Below are 20,231 nucleotides of genomic sequence, written 5' to 3'. Positions count from 1 at the left end.
AGAGTTTCTTGAATTGGGCCTAAGGGTACCCATTTATTAATAAACACACGTGATAAATAGTGCACAATTAAACTCCGCCCTCTTTATGTATATATATATGAAAGAATAAACACTTCTCCTAGCAACAAAATAAGCACGTTAAATGAAACCAACTTTATTTATTTTCTAGGGATCTGTCTACAAAAGCCGAAACGTTTTCTTCTTCAAGCATGAATCACACTAATAGTTTGCCAAAGTTAATAATTAATTTAGTTTGATGGAATAAAAGCTCGTCTACAATTTACTTGAATAGTAATGGTAAGAGTAATTGAAACTTTTTCTCACCTAAATAATGGTTTTATGATTTTTTTTTCGTTTATAGACTTTAAAATCAATTTTATACTAAAATTTATTTCGTTTTCAATTTTGACATCATTGCGTTCTTACACCATTACCATTCTCTCCTCGATCATCACTCACAAAAAATCCTCAAACTCTATTTCGTCGACCTTGCCAATTGTCGTCTAAGCGTTAGGGTTTGTATAGTTGTCCCTCCCAAGTTAAGTTTTGATTAATCATAACTACCAAATCTAATCTACCACCAAATGATTTATCAGTTTTATTTTTTAAAAACCCTAACAATCTATACCGAATTTGCTCTTTATTTTATTCCAAATATAAATTTAATAATAAAATAATATTTTTAAAATTTGTGAATGAAAAATAGCATTTTGGTGAGAAAAAATAGTTAACTAATTTTTAATTTTACATGCCTTCGTCAAATAGCACATGGCCTGTAACGGCAGGCCAACTAAATATTTATTATTAATAAATAAATAAAACTAGTTACATTATTTAAAAAAAATAATGTGAAAACGGCAGATAATCGACATGATAAACACATGCTTATTTATTTAAAAAAAAAAAAAAAAGAGTACAGGTGGTGTTTAAAAGCTTCTCCCACTAAGTTGTACCTAAAGGCCAAATCCTCGCCTCTCTCTCCTCTCTCTAATCTTTCTGTCACTCTTCTATTTCAAACACACCTTGACCCTAGGGTTTCCTTTACATCTTCTCTCGCTCATTCAGGTTTTTTTTTTTTCCTACCATTTTTGTTCACTTTTGAATTGTTATTCTACAACAATTGTTTCTTGGGATTTGTGGTTTTTGTTTCTTCAACTTTGTATAATTTCACCAACCTTGTTTATGTGGAGGTTTGATCTTCTTTGGATCCCGTTTATTTATTAATTTTTACTAGTTCTATTAATATTCACTGTTCTGTGTACAAGCTTTTCTGGTTTGCTCGTTTTTGACGTTAAGTTTTGGTTTGCTTAATTTCTGTGATTTTTTAGCTTGCATGCATGTTGGGTGATTTGCAGATCTGGGGTTTTAGTTTGATTGTTGAAAATGAGAAAGGGAAAACTGATGGATTAGGCCTCTTTGCTTTGACTTGTTAAAATGTTTTACATTTTATCTCAGCTGAGCTATGTAGTTGTATTAGGTTCTTGAATGGAGAGGTTTACATCCTGTGGTCTTGGATGATGGAAAATTTGAGGCTTGGTACTTTAATTTCAGTTTTGATTAGTGTCTTTCAAACAAAGAGAGTCGTTGGATGGATCTCTGATCTTATGCAGATGGTTAATGAAACTGCTCCATATATGCGCAGGATACGTGGTATATTCCTAGCGTTTTGTGCTTGGTTTTTTGATCTTTTATCCTCTTTTATGTAAATTGTGTTGAAGTCTAAGAAGTTTCTTAGTGATGTTAATATGGTTATTTGGATTTCCTAAATCTTGTATGATTTGGAAATTAATTACATTACTACCAATTAGATTCTTTTATATAACTCAGTGATAAACTTTAAATTGGACATCTAGTATTCTTGCTTTGATGCAAATTAATTCGCGATAATGTTAAATGTGTAATCTAGTATTCTTGATGAAATGCATTTATTTAGACATCAATAGACTAATTGGATTGGTCTTGGAGCTCTTTATCTGTATGTCAGTGAATTTTATTTCAATCTTCTTTTTTTTTTTTTCCCCATAGGCAATGCTGGTGGAATCAAATTTTTTACTTCTTATTGTTTCCCTTAATAAAATTACTTTTATGCAGGCTTTTTATGATGATCATCTCATCATGATGGGATCAATGGTATGAGGTATAGTATGCAGGATTGAAAAAGGTTATGCTAAACCCACGTTGATATACATCTATCCACAGTATGGAAGATGATAATGGTCTTGAGCTGAGTTTGGGTTTATCCTTGGTGGATCAGCTGTTAAATCCAAAGGTAAAAGGGTGGCTCTTTAGATGCTAAAACAGAAGAAGATGATAGAGGCACAAAATAGATGTTTTAAAAATTTCCTGAATGGCGGCAACCAGAAACTGGACTCTGGTACTGGATCTCAGAGAAGTGATTCTGTGAAACCCTCAAGAAAATTTCTTTAATGACTTTGCAAGCCAGTGCTGATGCCGATCCTTCTATGAACTTGAACGCAGAGGGCTCTGGGTTACAAACAGCAGACCTGAATGAGGAACAAAACGACCAGAGGCAAGTACAAACGGAAAATGTTTTTGATGACATGAACAATCAAAAAAGCAGAGAGAGAAGCCACCCTGCTGATTTACATGACAAAACAAAAACATCTTATATTTCCATAACAACTGAGGAAGGCTCGACTGCTGAAAATGAAGATGTGGCCGAGTCTGAAGTTGAGGGCTCAACATCAAGGCTGGTTTCTCACCATGTGATGGTTCCAAACAATACAGTGGAGTGGCCGGTGCTTCTGAGGTTTCGAAGGACGTCCGTGGGTTTTCTATTCAAACATTGTGAATCTACAAGGACAAAAGAGGTTTAACAGTTCAGCAAAATGAATTTAAGCTTGGAAACATGACCTACGGCGCTCCATTCTCAGTCCATCACTAAACATCATGAATATTCATACACACAAATCTATGAAGATTCTAACTCTCTGGTGTACCTGGCTCATCTGGCCATCCATCATACCTGGCATGATACAGAAGTGCCTACTACAAATAATGAGTCGTCAAGGAGCCCAGTCTGTGAATCCGGAAACTTCCCAGTTATGTTTGGGTACTCACCTCCAACGCCAATGTTTGATAAGATAACTCCTGGGGGTCGGTTTCTCAATCTCGAGCAGCTTCACCTTCCTAGTGGCAGAGGTCCGCCTAACTCAGATAAGCAGAACGTGGATTAAAGATATCTCAAGGTCTGGTAGTTCACTTCTTTATGCTTCTTTTTTTAAGAATGGAGAAGAAATGGTTAGGATATTCTCTAGGAGTGATGCGGTAAAATATGCTCTAACATCCCTTTCCATTCCGTGACACTATTCAAAGGGCTCTTACCATTCTTGACATCAAAGTGCATTGGACAGAACATTGATCTTAGCTGATATACCTCTTGCCTAGTACACATTTTTGCCCTACCTAGGAAGAAAATTGATTATCTGAATTCAAATATGTTGTCAAAACCATTTGAAGCCGAATTGTACTTATTATTTACTTTTAATGTTCGTCATGTTTTAACTGGTGAAAGGATAAGAATACTCCAAAGGACCTGGGCAAAATTGTTTTAACTATTTTTCTTTTGGGCTATGCCCACCTTTGTCATTACAAATTTGAAAATTCTACCACTGTTTGCTGGTGCTGCTTTTGTTGTTTTTTTTTCTCCTGAAAGAATGGCGTTTTCTCTTGCTATTTTAATTACAAGATTTATTATGAAAGAATTTCTGTTCTTTATCCGCTATGTTGAGTAGCTGCCATGCAATTTGATGGGAGGACTATAGAATGGCCAAAGGTGAAGGGAAACAGCATGGCACAGAAGAAGGTTCACTACTCAGCAGAAGAAGATGGTAAAGAGTGGCGTGAACAATAGGGCAAAAGATGCATCCACCGTTCAACATTAGATGGTTTCACTCTTGATTTATCAGCTATAAAGCCAGGTATTGAAGCAGAGCTGAATTGGGGGATGTGGTTCTTACCCAATTTACCATGGGTATCACCAAGGGTTGGCCCAAATGGTGGACAATTTCTGGTGTTACTTATAGGTACAGTGCAAACCAAATCAGGATTGTTTGTGCTTGTCATGGTTGCCACATTTCCCCTGAGGAGTTTGTTCGGCATGCCAATGACGAGAATAGTAATCCAGAGGGTGGTTCTGGATTGTTGACATTTTCAAGTTCAAATCCTGCGCCTCCGCTCAGAGCTGAAATGTACTTTGTTGAGACTGATATTAATTAGAGGATACTCTCCTACAAAGATGCATACAAAGAGGGCATACAAATAAATCTTACTCTGAAAGAAGGAAAAAGCGCCAGAGAGAGACAATCATGAAGATTAAGGGTAGGATTTGTCTTGTATCCCCTTTTTGTATGCATCTTTGTAAACTAGCATTCTCTATAATTAACATGAACAAAGAATATTGGCTATAGCTTTGTAACTAATGAGATTCTTCCTTCCTTTCTTGCTACCCTATGTTATGGTCTTATCACTTATCCAAACCAGAAGAGCCAATACCGCGGGTTTATGTAATTCTTTATCACTATTTCTTTGTGTAATAGTAAGTCAAGCATTTCAGTTCTACAGCGTTGCATTTTTGAAAGAAACTGTGTTACATGAAACACACATAGAATAAGAAAATGTCACAATTTCTGTTATGGTAAAATGATGGAAACTTGAATCACGCAGGCCAATTTCATCTTGTGGCAGATTTGGGAATATTGAGTAACCATGCTACAAATATGTTTGTGGAAGTTTTTTTCCTTAATTAATTAAGTTTCATTTACGTCTTTTATTTGAATACTGTACATAAAAAATTCCTTATTTCCTCAGTCAAGCTGTCATGCCATGGATTGGATTGGATTGCAATAATAGAGTAATGCTTATTCAGAGTTGAGGTCTCGAATTTGGATTATTATCATGACAATTGCAGGAAATAAAAAATTATAACAATTCCACAATCAATCTTATAAGGCCACATTTAAAAAAATTTAAAAAGTAGTAATTTTATTCTGATAATTTAAAACTGAGCTCATATTCATAAGGATATGAAATATATTAATCACACGCTTTCTAAATGCAAATTCTCCTGAGTCCTGATGTGGTTATGATTTGTCCAATGTTGTATACACAATGACATTATTCTTAGATTGGGCTTCTGGTACACACATGCTTGAAGAAATTTTCTTTCCTCACTATTTTGAAATCCATATATCTACATAATTATGAAGCACTTGTTATTTGAACATCACTTAGATTTTGCTAAGTGTCAACATGTTTTTGGTTTAGACTATAATTACTGTACGTGTGAACATGTTATTAGTCTAGGCTATTTGTATAACTACAGCATTCAATGCTTTGTAGAAACACTTCACATTTACATTATGTTTGATGGTTATATGTTTGTTTAATGTTTAATTGGATAAATATAAACCTTTACATCATATTTATTGTTTTGTTTCATTGTTTTTGATGAATTTAGTTTGATCATTGATTTTGTCTAATTGAATGTGAAGGAGCACATCTATATTATTTGTGAAAGGGTATAAATGCATGAATAATGTGAAATGTGAAGGGGGCTTTAATATTATTTGTGAAATGATATAAATGCATGAAAATGTGAATATTAATGGATTGATGTATATTATTGATTTTCGTGATATGAAAAGATACCTTGTATACTGTATTCATTTTTTGAATTATATATATTAACATTTTGTTACTGATTTATTTGAAGAAGAGAGGTAATCAATTTTAATTTTATTTGTGATTGTTTTCTTTTGTTTTTTTCCAGTTTATTGTTAAATTTTTTATTTGATTTCATGTAGTTATATACTTTTGGTTGGAATATAATATTTGTTGTCATAGTTTGAAAATTACATGCTGTTGAAGGTAATGTATTCATTTGACTACGCTTCTTTAATTGCTTGGAGTTTATTCTGTATTGTTATATTCTAGTTCAATTGCTTATCATGTTTGTCAATTAGTTTTTTTTTTTTTTTAATAAAGGGTATGTAAGTTATGTTGGTTTTGACTATTTCATTGTTTTAGTCCAAATGGTGAATTGTACATCCTCCTACAGAATCGTCATCATTTTGTCGAACCAGTAATTTTGTTCTTCGATTATAAAAGTTATAGAAACATAGGCGGACCATTCTGAACAATTTATTTGTCAACTGTTGTACTGAAAAAATCTATGTGCCGAGCAATTATGATCATGTTTTGTTGGCGAATAATTATGATCAGTGGTTTTGTTGCTATTTGCTGATGTCTGTGCCAAACCATTTTTATCATAATGTTATTGATGATTGTACTCTATAATTGTAGTCACTTGCCGAACTATTCTGTTTAATTGTAAGAGTCGAGATGCAAAGCTATTAGATTGTACAATACAATTACAATAGCCCATTTGTTGAACATTATCCATTAACAATTGTAATACTGTTGTCCATTTTACTTAATACTACATTAAAAGTTTATTTCATGATGTTCATCTTAATTGCGGCAAGCAGTTGCTGAACAAAATAGATCAATAACATATCAAGGAAGATTTTACTATAGAATTACAAGAGACCAGATGTTGAACCATATTCATTGAACTATAGAATTGTAACAGTCAATAGTAAATTGGAGATACTTGCTTAATAAAATCCATTTGACAAATGGTTTGAATATTTGAAACTAGACATATGGAATTTAATTTGATATATTATACGCTGAATTTGGATAACTGTAGACCCAGGCCGAACCATTCATTTTATCATCACACAATTTCGGTTTTCCCTGTTTCTCGTTTCCACTGAATAGTCAATAGTAAATCTTCTATAACTTGCTTAATAAATATCCTTGATGAATGGTATAATATTTGAAAACTAGATAGCCAAGGATTTATTTGATATATTATATGCTGAATTTGGTAAATTGTAGACCCACTGCCGAACCATTCATTTTATTATTACACATATTTGGTTTCCCCGTTTCTCGGTTTCTCCTGAATAGCCAATAGTAAAATGATAAACTTGCTCAATAAAACTTCAACTGACGAACGGTTTGAATATTTGAAAACTAGATAGACAAGAATTTTTTGATATATTACACTGAATTTTGATAATTGTAGATACTTGTTGAACCATTCATTTATCATCACACACATTTCAGTTTCCTCCCCATTTTTCGGTTTTTACTGAACAGTCAGTAGTAAATTGGTAATAACTTTCTCAATAAAACTCCAATTGACAAACGTTTGAATATTTGGAAACTAGATAGATAAGGATTTAATTTAATCTGTAAACTTTGAATTTTGGAAACTGTGACCCATTACTAAACCGTTCATTTTATTATCACACACATTTTGGTTTCCCCTTTCTCGGTTTCTACTGAACATTAGAAGTAAATTGACCATAGCTTGCTCATAAAAATTCACTTGATGAACGGTTTGAATATTTGGAAACTAGACAGCCAGAACTTTAATTTGATATATATATATATGCTGATTTTGATAACTGTAGACCCGGCTAAACCATTCATTTTATCATCATACATATTACGGTTTTCCCTGTTTCTCTGTTTTGACTAAATAGTTAGTTGTAAATTTGCTATAACTTGCTCAACAAAGATCCAATTAATGAACGGTTTGAATATTTGGAAACTAGACAGACAACGTTTAAATTGGATATATTATACGCTGATTTGGATCCCTGTCGAACCATTCATTTTATCATCACACACATGTGGTTTTCCCTCTTTTCTCGGTTTCTATTAAGCAGTCAATAGTAAATTGGTCATAACTTTCTCAATAAAAATCTAATTGATAACGTTTGAATCTTTGAAAACTAGACAGACAAGGCTTTATTTTGTTATATTATACGGTGAATTTAGATAACTGTAACCATTGGCAAACCATTAATTTTATCATCACATACATTTAGTTTCTCTGTTTCTCAATTTTTACTGAACAGTCAGTAGTAATTGACCATAACTTGTTCAATAAAATTCAATTGATGAACGATTTCTATATTTAGAAATTAGTAGATAGAGCTTTAATTTGATATGTTTTACACTGAATTTGGATAACCATAGACTCACCCTGAACCATTATTTATCATCACACAGTTTGGTTTTCCCTATTTCTCAGTTTCCATGAACAGTCATAGTAAATTTGTTATAACTTGCTCAATAAAGATCCAGTTGATGAACGTTTAAATATTTGAAATAGACAGATAACTTTTAATTTGATATATTTACGTTGAATGAGATAACTTAGACTACTTAGACTCCCTGCCGAACCATTCATTTTATCATCACACATATTTCGGTTTCCATTAAGCAGTCAGTAGTAAATTGGCCATAACTTTCTCAATAAAAAACCAATTATGAATATTTAAATAGTTAAAACTAGACAGACAGGACTTTAATTTGATATATTTTGTTAATTTAGATGACTATAGACCCATTGGCAAACAATTTATTTTATCATCACACACATTTGTTTCCCATGTTTCTCAGTTTCCACTGAACATCAGTAGTAAATTGACCATAACTTGCTCAATAAAAATTCAATTGATAAACTTTTGAATTTTTTAAACTAGATAGACAATGCTTTAATTTGATATATTATACGCTGAATTTGGATAATTGTAACCCACTATCAAACCATTCATTTTATCATCACCCCACATTTTGCTTTGACGTTTCTCAGTTTCCACTAAACAATCTAAGTAATTTGCTATAACTTACTCAATAAAGATCCAACTGAAGAACGTTTGAATTTTTAAAAACTAGACAGACAGAGATTTAATTTGATATATCATACACTAATTTGGATAACTGTAGACCTACTATCAAACCATTCATGTATCATCACACATTTTTTGTTTCTCCCGTTTCTCGATTTCCACTGAACAATAGTAGTAAATCTGCTGTAACTTGCTCAATAAAAATCCAATTGATGAATGATTTCAATATTTGAAAACAGACATATAGCGTTTAATTTGATATATTATACACTAAATTTGGATAACTGTAGACCACATCTTCGAACCATTTTACGTCATCTTTTATAACATTAAATATAATATATAGTTTTCAGAGGGAGACGTATAATTATTATAAATATAGGTATAATAAGGAGTATTTTTTCCTAATTAATCCTATTCTAAAATATCTGATTATTAATTACATTATTTATCATATCATCTTATAATCTCTGTGTATATATTGGGATTATAAAGTCATTAAATATTCTATATTCATCCTTAATTTCATAACAGATTTTCTTCTCAGTGAAAACCTTATATAATTCTATCTAATTCCCTCCGTATTATCCATACTACAGTTCAAACAAAGTACTTTAGTTTAGAGTTTGAGAGTGACCGAAGTTTTCGTTTGACTAGCCTAGTATTGCGGGGAAATTAACTCTTATCTCTAAGTTTGGAGGAATATGTGTCATTGTTTATTGACATTGAAAAATATATAAATATCCGGCTATGATTTACTTTTGTATTTATCTTCAATATTATAGGATATAAACAGTTTTATCCACTTAGATAAGATTTTTTCAATAAAATCTTGTTGTCTTAGTCACATGATAAAATTATAATTAAAAAAAATTAAAAATTTGGATGTTTTAAATTTTTTGTGTTGTTCACTCAAGTTTTTGCTTTGATGAATTTTGGTATCATATATACGTATATTTTATTTTTGCTAATAACATGTGAATAAGACAACATAGGTATTATAGATTTTTTATTAAAAAATCTCACATTATTGACTAAACTATTTATATCCCATAATATTGGAGATAAATTAAATACACTTCAAATCTTAGGGACCAAAGGTAAAAACTTACATTAGTCTCTTGTGGTTGAATTAGACTAAAATAGTTAAATATTTATGTAATGGGCCAAAAGTTATTAAATTATATTAAAAAATAGTATCTTCAATTTCTCTCCACCTTTATTTTAACACAAGCAAACACAAATGATGAAGAAAACTTTATGGGAGCGTTTGGTTGGGGGTTAAGTGGGATTACTGGGGTAATGTCTTCTTATTTTACTTGATTACCATGTTTGGTTGTCAAGTAATATCAGATACCGGTTATCTTCAAATACCAATAGTGGTTACTATTGGTAATATCAAAGGTAATCTGATTACCTCAATTTTCTTAGGTATTCTGAGATTACTAGAGTTATCTTTTTTTGGTACAATTTTATCCCTTATTAATAAAAATTTTAGACAATAATACCCCTACTTTAAAACAAATTTACATTAATATCCCATTTCAATTTTACCCTTGTTTAATTAAAATTTTGGACAATAATGCCCTTATATTTAATATTATTTACGGATCACCACTGCCACCCAACTACCACCACCACTGCCACCCAGCCACCACCGCCGACAGCAGGCCAACCACCACGGACCACCGTCGAAAAATCGCCGGAGTCCCTAATGAAGAAGAAAATTCTGTGGGAGGCTCCGGGGAGCTTCGTTATGGCCGTTTCTGGCCATATTGATGACCGAAAACGGCCATATCAGGCCAGATCTGGCCGAAAATGGCCAGATCTATTCTGGCCATTTCCGGCCAGATTGATGGATCTGGTCGTTAACGGCCAGATCCCTGGCCATTAGCGGCCAGTTCTGGACTAGATCTGGCCGTTAACGGCCAGATCTAGTCCAGAACTGGCCGCTAATGGCCAGGGATCTGGCCGTTAACGACCAGATCCATCAATCTGGCCGGAAATGGCCAGAATAGATCTGGCCATTTTCGGCCAGATCTGGCCTGATATGGCCGTTTTCGGTCATCAATATGGCCAGAAACGGCCATAACGAAGCTCCCCGGAGCCTCCCACAGAATTTTCTTCTTCATTAGGGACTCCGGCGATTTTTCGACGGTGGTCCGTGGTGGTTGGCCTGCTGTCGGCGGTGGTGGCTGGGTGGCAGTGGTGGTGGTAGTTGGGTGGCAGTGGTGATCCGTAAATAATATTAAATATAAGGGCATTATTGTCCAAAATTTTAATTAAACAAGGGTAAAATTGAAATGGGATATTAATGTAAATTTGTTTTAAAGTAGGGGTATTATTGTCTAAAATTTTTATTAATAAGGGATAAAATTGTACCAAAAAAAGATAACTCTAGTAATCTCAGAATACCTAAGAAAATTGNTATTCTAAAATATCTTATTATTAATTACATTATTTATTATATCATCTTATAATCTCTGTGTATATATTAAAATTATAAGGTCATCAAATATTTAATATTCATCTTTAATTTCATAACAGATTCTCTTCCCTATAAAAACTTTGTATAATTTTACCTAATTCTCTCTGTATTATTCATAGTACAGTTCAAACAATGTACTTTAACTCTTATCTCTAAGTTTGGAGTTTGAGAGTGACCGAAGTTTTCGTTTGACTAGTCTAGTATTGCGGAGAAATTAACTCTTATCTCTAAGTTAAGAGGAATATGTGTCATTGTTTATTAACATTGAAAAATATATAAATATCTGGCTATGATCTACTTTTGTATTTATCTTCAATATTATAGGATATAAACAGTTTTATCCACTTAGGTAAGATTTTTTCAATAAAATCTTGTTGTCTTAGTCACATGTTATACACGATAAAATTATAATAAAAAAAATAAAAAATAAAAAATTTGGATGTTTTAAAGTTTTTGTGTTGTTCACTCAAGTTTTTGCTTTGATGAATTTTGGTATCATATATACCAAAATCTCACATTATTGACTATAACTATTTATATCCCATAATATTGGAGATAAATTAAATATACTTCAAATCTTAGTGACCAAAGGTAAAAACTTACATTAGTTTCCTGTGGTTATGTAATGGGCCAAAAGTTATTAAATTATATTAAAAAATAGTATCTTCAATTTTTCTCTACCTTTATTGTAACAGAAGCAAACACAAATGATGAAGAAAACTTTATATATAAGCTAATTATGATTTCACTTAAATTAAAATAACCCAATTATAATTCCAAAACATCTGATCCAATCATTTTCAACCAAATTGTACATAAGAATGTTTTAATAACACATTTAATGATAATAGGTAGTGGGATGTGTGTGATGGAAACAAGATATAAGACAATGATTGTACTTGTGTAATTCTTGAAAGAAAAAACATTAATGATTGCATCATATAATTTTAGCTATTTGCTGGTGGTGTGGTGTGGTACTGTGGTGTGGGGTTGCTTTTTATTTTCATTATTGCGTAGGTGTACTGTCATCACTCTCATCATCATGTTATTATTAATCTTAATTAAAGTTTAATTAACGAGTTGAAATCAAACCCCGTTCAGAAAATTTTAATTTGTTTTTCTTAACAATAACTTCATTAAATATATCAAATTTCGTTTTAGATTCCTATTGTACGCCGTCACCTCTCTCTCAATAATAGAATCGTCTTAGGGGCCTTTTTAAGTGATCACCCGTTTATTAACCTCTCAACATTGTTGATAATTTTTGTTATGAATACGTCATTTCCTTTAAACTTAAACAGAATAATCCAATGATTCATAAAAAATAAGAGTTAAGATTGCATTTCTAAAACTAGCGGGTACTCTCTATAAAAAATACCAAACATACGAAGGTTACGGTGGCATTTTCGAAACTAGCAAGCGTTGGCTACAAAAAAGCCAACACGTGAAGGTTTATAATAATAATAAAAAAAACAATTTTAATACTATATTTTGTTTTTAAATCCGTAACTTTAATAAAGAATTTAACATTTTGGAGACGTTTGGTTGGAGATTATATGAGATTATTGAGGTAATGCCATCTTATATTACTTCATTACCAGTTTACCAAGTTTGGTTGTCAAGTAATATAAGATTCCGATAATCTTCTAATACCAATAGTATTTATTGTAGGTAATATTAGAGGTTATCTTATAACCTCAATTTTCTAAGGTATTGTAAGATTACTTGGTTACCCTATTTTTGTTACAATTTTATCCCTTATTGATAAAAAATTTGGACAATAATGCCCTTGTTTAAAAAATCAATTTACATTAATCTACCATTACAATTTTACCCTTGTTTAATTAAGTTTCTGGACAATAATGCCCTTATATTTAAAACAAATTATAGACCACCCTGCCACCCAACCAGAACCTCCGGAAAGTCATCGGGAGTAGTTGGGAGGCTCCGATATGGCTGTCATTTCTGACCATATCTAGATCTGGCCATTTCCGATTATATCTACTCCGATATGGCCGTTTTCGGCCATCAATATGACTAGAAACGGCCATATTGGAGCCTCTTAGTGACTCTCGACCATTTTTAGCGACTTTCGACGACTTCTGACAGCCAGTGGCGGTGGCTTAGGGTGGTGGGGGTGATTTTGTTATAAATTAAAGTTTTATATAAACCGTGATGTTTTAGCTAAATTTGAAATATTAGGGGTTGAAAAGAATTATTCAAAAATTAATAATAAAAATAATATTATATTAATATTTAAAAAGAGGACAATTTAATCATTTAAATAACATACTAACCAAACATATTTTTCTAAAGATTTCTAGTAATCTTCAAGGTAATCTAATTTTCTATTAATATAATATTCCCAGTAATCTAACATTCTTTGAACCAAATACACTCTTGTACACCATACAAATATACTACACTTGAATCTCTCTAAATAAGCTTTACCATCTCATTAAAGTCTGAGTGATTAATAATAATACAAATATTTTTGTTTTTCCATTACATGCTTTTCTTTTACTATTGCCAATAAATTTAAACGCGAGGGGATTGAAAAAATCATTATATTAATAATATTTCAATTATATTATATATACAAATTATTCACGTTAACTATTTCTTATAAGTTGATATATTAATGTGTGACAGAGTTTGTATTATTTACAATCAATATTTTGATTATTTTCATAACTGCTAAATTGGCACTTAAAAAAAATTGATATTGACATAACAAAACTTAGCATGCCCATGGCATTGATCTAATTAACAAACCTGGATCAAGCATAAATAACATGAGTTTACCGAACTCCTAAATTACCAAGACTTATAATCTTCAAGTTAAGCATTAACGATAAATAAACGCAAAAAATAAATAAATAACAAAGAAGTGTTGGTACCAAATTGATCATAAATTAGAAATATAATAGAATCAAACAAACTATAATTACTGGATTGATTGTCCAACCCTGGAGTTGGAAACCCATTTATACATGAGTAAAATTACTTTTTAAATTGTAATTATTAAAGTATTTTTTTTATTTTTCATTAATTGTTGAAATTTTATTTTGATGCTAATGTTTAAACAATGGACCATCAAGAATGTATTAAAACTCCTCTTCTTTACGCTGCAAATTCAGCCAAACATTGGATTACAGAAAACAGTGCAATCCCATTAATTTTGTCCAATCCCATACCGCCTATTATATGCGCCGGGCTAGTTTGTAATTAAATTTAAGGTTTTTTTTTTGTTTTAAGATTGTGGACAACAATTATGGTGAAAGAGTTGGAAATATTGCAGTTGCGTACAAAGATATAATTGTTGTCAAGCATCGTGCCGTAAATTTCGCCTAAAAACGTGTTCGACTTTGATATTTTTATTAACAATTTCTTTAATACATAAAATTTTCCTTTTTATAAGAGTCAACTGGAATACTTAACTCTAAATTCCAAACTTTTAATTGGATGTGTGGGAGGATTTGAACAGAAAAATTAAATAAAAGAAATTGAAGAGATAAGGTTATGAATTTAAGTAGTGGCTGAGGGAGGGGCTGTCAATATTGGCCTATCCAAAAGCAGATTATTATTGTTTTGCTTAACAACCCTGTAATTACGTTTCTCTTATTCTATGTGGAAATTTGTTTACCAATGACTTTGTCTTAATTATCTAACAAAGATGAGTGATCAACTTGTGTTTAGACATATTGAATTTGGGTTATCCTAAACACGTGTTTGACTTAAATCTTATACATTAACCAATAGATTCACGGACGTAGTCAAGATTTTTAGTGAGTGAGTGTGTTTAAAACATTTAAATTAATAAAATTATAATAAAATTTTGTAAGATGAACATGAATTTAAGTGTGGTTAAAATTGTAAATTCTATAAAATATAAAGACTTTTTTTATTTTTTTTTTAAAATTGGGCGGATTCAATTGAACCCGTGCCTGAATGAATTACGTTTATATTTTGATGGAATACCAAAGTATAAGTGTATTTAACATTTCAAAACTTGTCATGAATCTCTTCTTAAAAATACATTGCTTTACTCTTGTAAGAGAAGCTCAATTTCGCTTTGACACAACCAATAATGTTTTAATAAAATGAGTTATATTTTGATAAGTTTTCCTCCATAAAATTTTGCGCCAACCTTCAACTTCAAAGAGGAAGAGTTTCTTGAATTGGGCCAAATGGGTAGCCCATTTATTAACGGAACACGTGATAATAGTGCACAATTAAACTTCGGCCCTCTTTTTATATATATATAAAAGAAGAAAAAAACTTCTCGCGGCAACAAAATAGGCACGTTAAATGAGACCAACTTTATTTATTTTCATAGGGATCTGTCTACAAAAGTCGAAACGTTTTCTTCTTCCTAGCATGAATCTACACTAATAAGTTTGCCAAAGTTAATAATTAATTTAGTTTGATGGGAATAAAAGCTCATCTACAGTTAACTTCAATAGTAATAGTAAGAGTAAATGAAACCTTTTCCCACATAAATAAATGGTTTTATGACACTTTTTAATTTATAAACTTTTAAAATACTATTTTATTATTTAAATTTGTATTTCGTTTTCAATTTTGATATCATTGCGATCTTACATCATTGCTATTCTCTTTCTCGATTATCACTCACAAAAAAACGCTCAAATTCTATTTCTGTCGATCTCACCAATTGTCGCTAACCGAGCATTATGGTTTATACAACTGTCCCTTCCAAATCAAATTTTGATCAATCATAACTATTAAAATCTAATATTTTACTATCAAAAGATTTATCAATTTTATTTTTTTAAAAATCTCAACAACCTATATCGAATTCGCTCTTTATTCATTATCAAAATATAAATTTAATAATAAAATAATATTTTAAAAGTGTGTGAATGAAAAAGTATCATTTTGGGCGAAGAAAAAATAGTTAACTCTAATATAATTTTTAATTTTACATGCTTTCATCAAATGGCACATGGCCTGTAAACAGCAGGCCAACTAAATAATTTATTTATTAAATAAATAAATAAAACTATTTAGTTACATTTATTTAAAAAATGAAACGTGTAAAACGGCAGATGAATCGACATGATAAACAGATGCTTATTTATTTAAAAAAATAAAAAGAGTAGAGGTGGTGTTTAAAAGTTTCTCCCACTAAGTTGTACCTAAAGGCCAAAATCCTCGTCCTCTCTCTCTGTCACTCATTTATTTGCAAACACAACCTTGACCCTAGGGTTTCCTTTACATCTTCTCTCGCTCGATTCAGGTTTTCTTTTTCTATCATTTTGTTTCACTTTTGAATTGTTATTCTACAACAATTGTTTCTTGGGATTTGGTGGTTTTTGTTTCTTCAACTTTGTATAATTTTCACAAACCTTGTTTATGTGGAGGTTTTGATCTTCTTTGGATCCCGTTTATTTATTAATTTTTACTAGTTCTATTAATATTCACTGTTTCTGTGTACAAGCTTTTCTGGGTTTGCTCGTTTTTGACGTTAAAGTTTTGGGTTTGCTTAATTTCTGTGATTTTTTAGCTTGCATGCATGATTGGGTGATTTGCAGATCTGGGGTTTATAGTTTGATTGTTGAGAAATGAGAAAGGGAAAACTGATGGATTAAGGCCTTTTTTAGCTTTGACTTTGTTAAAATTGTTTACATTTTATCTCAGCTGAGCTATGTAGTTGTATTAGGTTCATTTGAATGGAGGGGTTTGCATCCTGTGGTCTTGGATGATGGAAAATTTGAGGTGTGGTACTTTAATTTCAGTTTTGATTAGTTTCCTTGCAAACAAAGAGAGTCGTTGGATGGATCTCTGATCTTATGCAGATGGTTAAATGAAACTGCTCCTATGTATGCGCAGGATACTGTGTATAGTCCTAGCATTTTGTGCTTGGTTTTTTGATCTTTTATCCTCTTTTATGTAAATTGTGGTTGAAGTCTAAGAAAGTTTCTTAGTGATTTTAATATGGTTATTTGGATTTCCTAAATCTTGTATGATTTGGAAATTAATTACATATACTATCAATTAGATTCTTTTATATAACTCAGTGATAAACTTTAAAGTGGACATCTAGTATTCTTACTTTGATGCAAATTAATTCGCGATAATGTTAAATGTGTAATCTAGTATTCTTGATGAAATGCATTTATTAGACTTCAATAGACTGAATTGGATTGGTCATTGGAGCTCTTTATCTGTATATCAGTGAATTTTATTTCAATCTTCTTCTTTTTTTTTTTTTCATATGGCAATGCTGGTGGAATCAAATTTTACTTTCTTTATTGTTTCCCTTAATAAAATTACTTTTATGCAGGCTTTTTTTGATGATCACCTCATCATGATGGGATCAATGGTATGAGGGATAGTATGCAGGATTGAAAAAGGTTATGCTAGACCCACGTTGATATACATCTATCCACAGTATGGAAGATGATAATGGTCTTGAGCTGAGTTTGGGTTTATCCTTTGGTGGATCAGCTGTTAAATCCAAAGGTAAAAGTGGTGGCTCTTTGGATGCTAAAACAGAAGAAGATGATAGAGGCAACAAAATAGATGATTTTAAAAATTTCCTGAATGGCGGCAACCAGAAACTGGACTCTGGTACTGGATCTCAGAGAAGTGATTCTGTGAAACCTCAAGAAAATTTCTTTAATGATCTTTGCAAGGCCAGTGCTGATGCCGATCCTTCTATGAACTTGAACGGCAGAGGGCTCTGGGTTACAAACAGCAGACCTGAAATTGAGGAAGCAAAACGACCAGAGGCAAGTAACAAACGGAAAATGTTGTTTGATGACATGAACAATCAAAAAAAGCATGAGAGAGAAGCTCACCCTGCTGATTTACATGACAAGACAAAAACATCCTATATTTCCATAACAACTGAGGAAGGCTCGACTGCTGAAAATGAAGATGTGGCCGAGTCTGAAGTTGAGGGCTCAACATCAAGGCTGGTTTCTCACCATGATGATGGTTCCAAACAATACATCGGAGTTGCCGGTGCTTCTGAGGTTCCGAAGGACGTCCGCGGGTTTTCTAATTCAAACATTGTGAATCTACAAGGACAAAAGAGGTTTAACAGTTCATCAGAAAATGAATTTAAGCTTGGAAACATGACCTACGGCGCTCCATTCTCAGTCCAATCACTAAACATCATGAATATTCCATACACAATATCTATGAAAGATTCTAACTCTTCTGGTGTACCTGGCTCATCTGGCCATCCACTACCTGGCATGATACAGAAGATGCCTACTACAAATAATGATCGTCAAGGAGCCCAGTCTGTGAATCCTGGAAACTTCCCAGTTATGTTTGGGTACTCACCTGTCCAACTTCCAATGTTTGATAAAGATAATTCCTGGGGGTCGGTTTCTCAATCTCAGCAGCTCCACCCTTCCTATGCTGGCAGAGGTCCGCCTAACTCAGATAAGCAGAACGATGGATTAAAGATATCTCAAGGTCTGGTAGTTCACTTCCTTATGTTTCTTTATTAAAGATTGGAGAAGAAATGGTTAGGATATTCTCTAGGAGGTATGCTGGTAAAATATGCTCTAACATCCCTTTTCCATTCCACTGACACTATTCAAAGTGCTCTTACCATTCTTGACATCAAAGTGCTTTTGGACAGAACATTGATCTTTGCTGATATACTCTTTGCCTATTGACACATTGTTGCCCTACCTAGGAAGAAAATTGATTATCTGAATTCAAATATGTTGTTAAAACCATTTGAAGCCGAATTGTACTTAATTATTTACTTTTAATATTCGTCGTGTTTTAACTGGTGGAAGGATAATAGAATACTCCAAAGGACTTGGGCAAAATATTGTTTTAACTATTTTTCTTTTGAGGCTATGCCCACCTTTTGTCATTACAAATTTGAAAATTCTACCACTGTTTGCTGGTGCTGCTTTTGTTGTTTTTTTTCTCCTGGAAAGAATGGCGTTTTCTCTTTGCTATTTTAGTTACAAGATTTATTATTGAAAGAATTTCTGTTCTTTATCCTGCTATGTTGATGTAGCTGCCATGCAATTTGATGGGAGGACTATAGAATGGGCCAAAAGTGAAGGGAAACAGCTTGGCACAGAAGAAGGTTCATCTACTCAGGCAGAAGAAGATGGTAAAGTAAGTGGCGTGAACAATAGGGCAAAAGATGCATCCGACCGTTCAACATTGGATGGTTTCACTCTTGATTTATCAGCTATAAAGCCAGGTATTGAAGCAGACCTGAAATTTGGGGGATGTGGTTCATACCCAAATTTACCATGGGTATCAACCAAGGGTTCTGGCCCAAATGGTAGGACAATATCTGGTGTTACTTATAGGTACAGTGCAAACCAAATCAGGATTGTTTGTGCTTGTCATGGTTGCCACATGTCCCCTGAGGAGTTTGTTCGGCATGCCAATGACGAGAATAGTAATCCAGAGGGTGGTGCTGGATTGTTGACATTTTCAAGTTCAAATCCCGCTGCCTCCGCTCAGAGCTGAAATTTACTTTGTTGAGACTGATATTAATTAACATGTGAACAAAGAATATTGGCTATAGCTTTGTAACTAGTGAGATTCTTCCTTCCTTTTCTTGCTACGCCTGTTTATTGGTCTTATCACTTATCCAAACCAGAATAGCCAATACCGCGGGTTTATGTAATAATCTTTATCACTATTTCTTTGTGTAATAGTAATGTCAAGCATTTCAGTTCTACAGCCGTTGCATTTTTGAAAGGAAGCTGTGGTACATGAAACATCACATAGAATAAGGGAAAATATCACAATTTCTGGTATGGTATAAATGAGTGAAACTTGAATCACGCAGGCCAATTTCATCTTGTGGCAGATTATGGGAATATTGAGTAACCATGCTACAAAATAGTGTTGTGGAAGTTTTTTTCCTTAATTAATTAAGTTTCATTTACGTCATTTATTTGAATACTGTACATCAAAAATTCTTTATTTCCTTCAAGTCAAGCTGCCATGCCATGGATTGGATTGGATGTCAATAATAGAGTAATGCTTTA

The 20,231-nt window shown here is 32.4% G+C and overlaps 1 protein-coding gene and 1 pseudogene across 1 annotated transcript; both read left to right on the top strand.

The window, feature by feature from the left end:
- The first annotated feature begins 2,000 nt into the window (after positions 1 to 2,000).
- Positions 2,001 to 4,239, top strand: LOC116108515 (annotated as a pseudogene).
- A 12,184-nt stretch (positions 4,240 to 16,423) lies between these two features.
- Positions 16,424 to 19,728, top strand: LOC116108564 (ninja-family protein mc410-like). The gene is made up of 3 exons (XM_031394803.1): positions 16,424 to 16,483; positions 17,531 to 18,675; positions 19,238 to 19,728. Exons 2-3 carry the CDS (start codon positions 17,640 to 17,642, stop codon positions 19,702 to 19,704), a joined length of 1,503 nt encoding a protein of 500 aa, XP_031250663.1. The 5' UTR covers positions 16,424 to 16,483; positions 17,531 to 17,639; the 3' UTR covers positions 19,705 to 19,728.
- Positions 19,729 to 20,231: the final 503 nt, after the last annotated feature.

This window comes from Pistacia vera, unplaced genomic scaffold, assembly GCF_008641045.1.
Source record: "Pistacia vera cultivar Batoury unplaced genomic scaffold, PisVer_v2 Contig566, whole genome shotgun sequence".
Lineage (NCBI taxonomy): Eukaryota > Viridiplantae > Streptophyta > Magnoliopsida > Sapindales > Anacardiaceae > Pistacia > Pistacia vera.
The sequence above is the reverse complement of the archived record's forward strand: the minus strand, read 5'-3'. Positions and strand labels throughout refer to the sequence as shown.

Bases quoted from the DNA above. Each gene is read 5' to 3' on its own strand.
- LOC116108564 (XM_031394803.1), top strand. From the start codon at position 17,640: ATGGAAGATGATAATGGTCTTGAGCTGAGTTTGGGTTTATCCTTTGGT. The intron at 18,676-19,237 runs GTCTGGTAGTTC...ATGTTGATGTAG, and splicing joins TGGATTAAAGATATCTCAAG to CTGCCATGCAATTTGATGGG.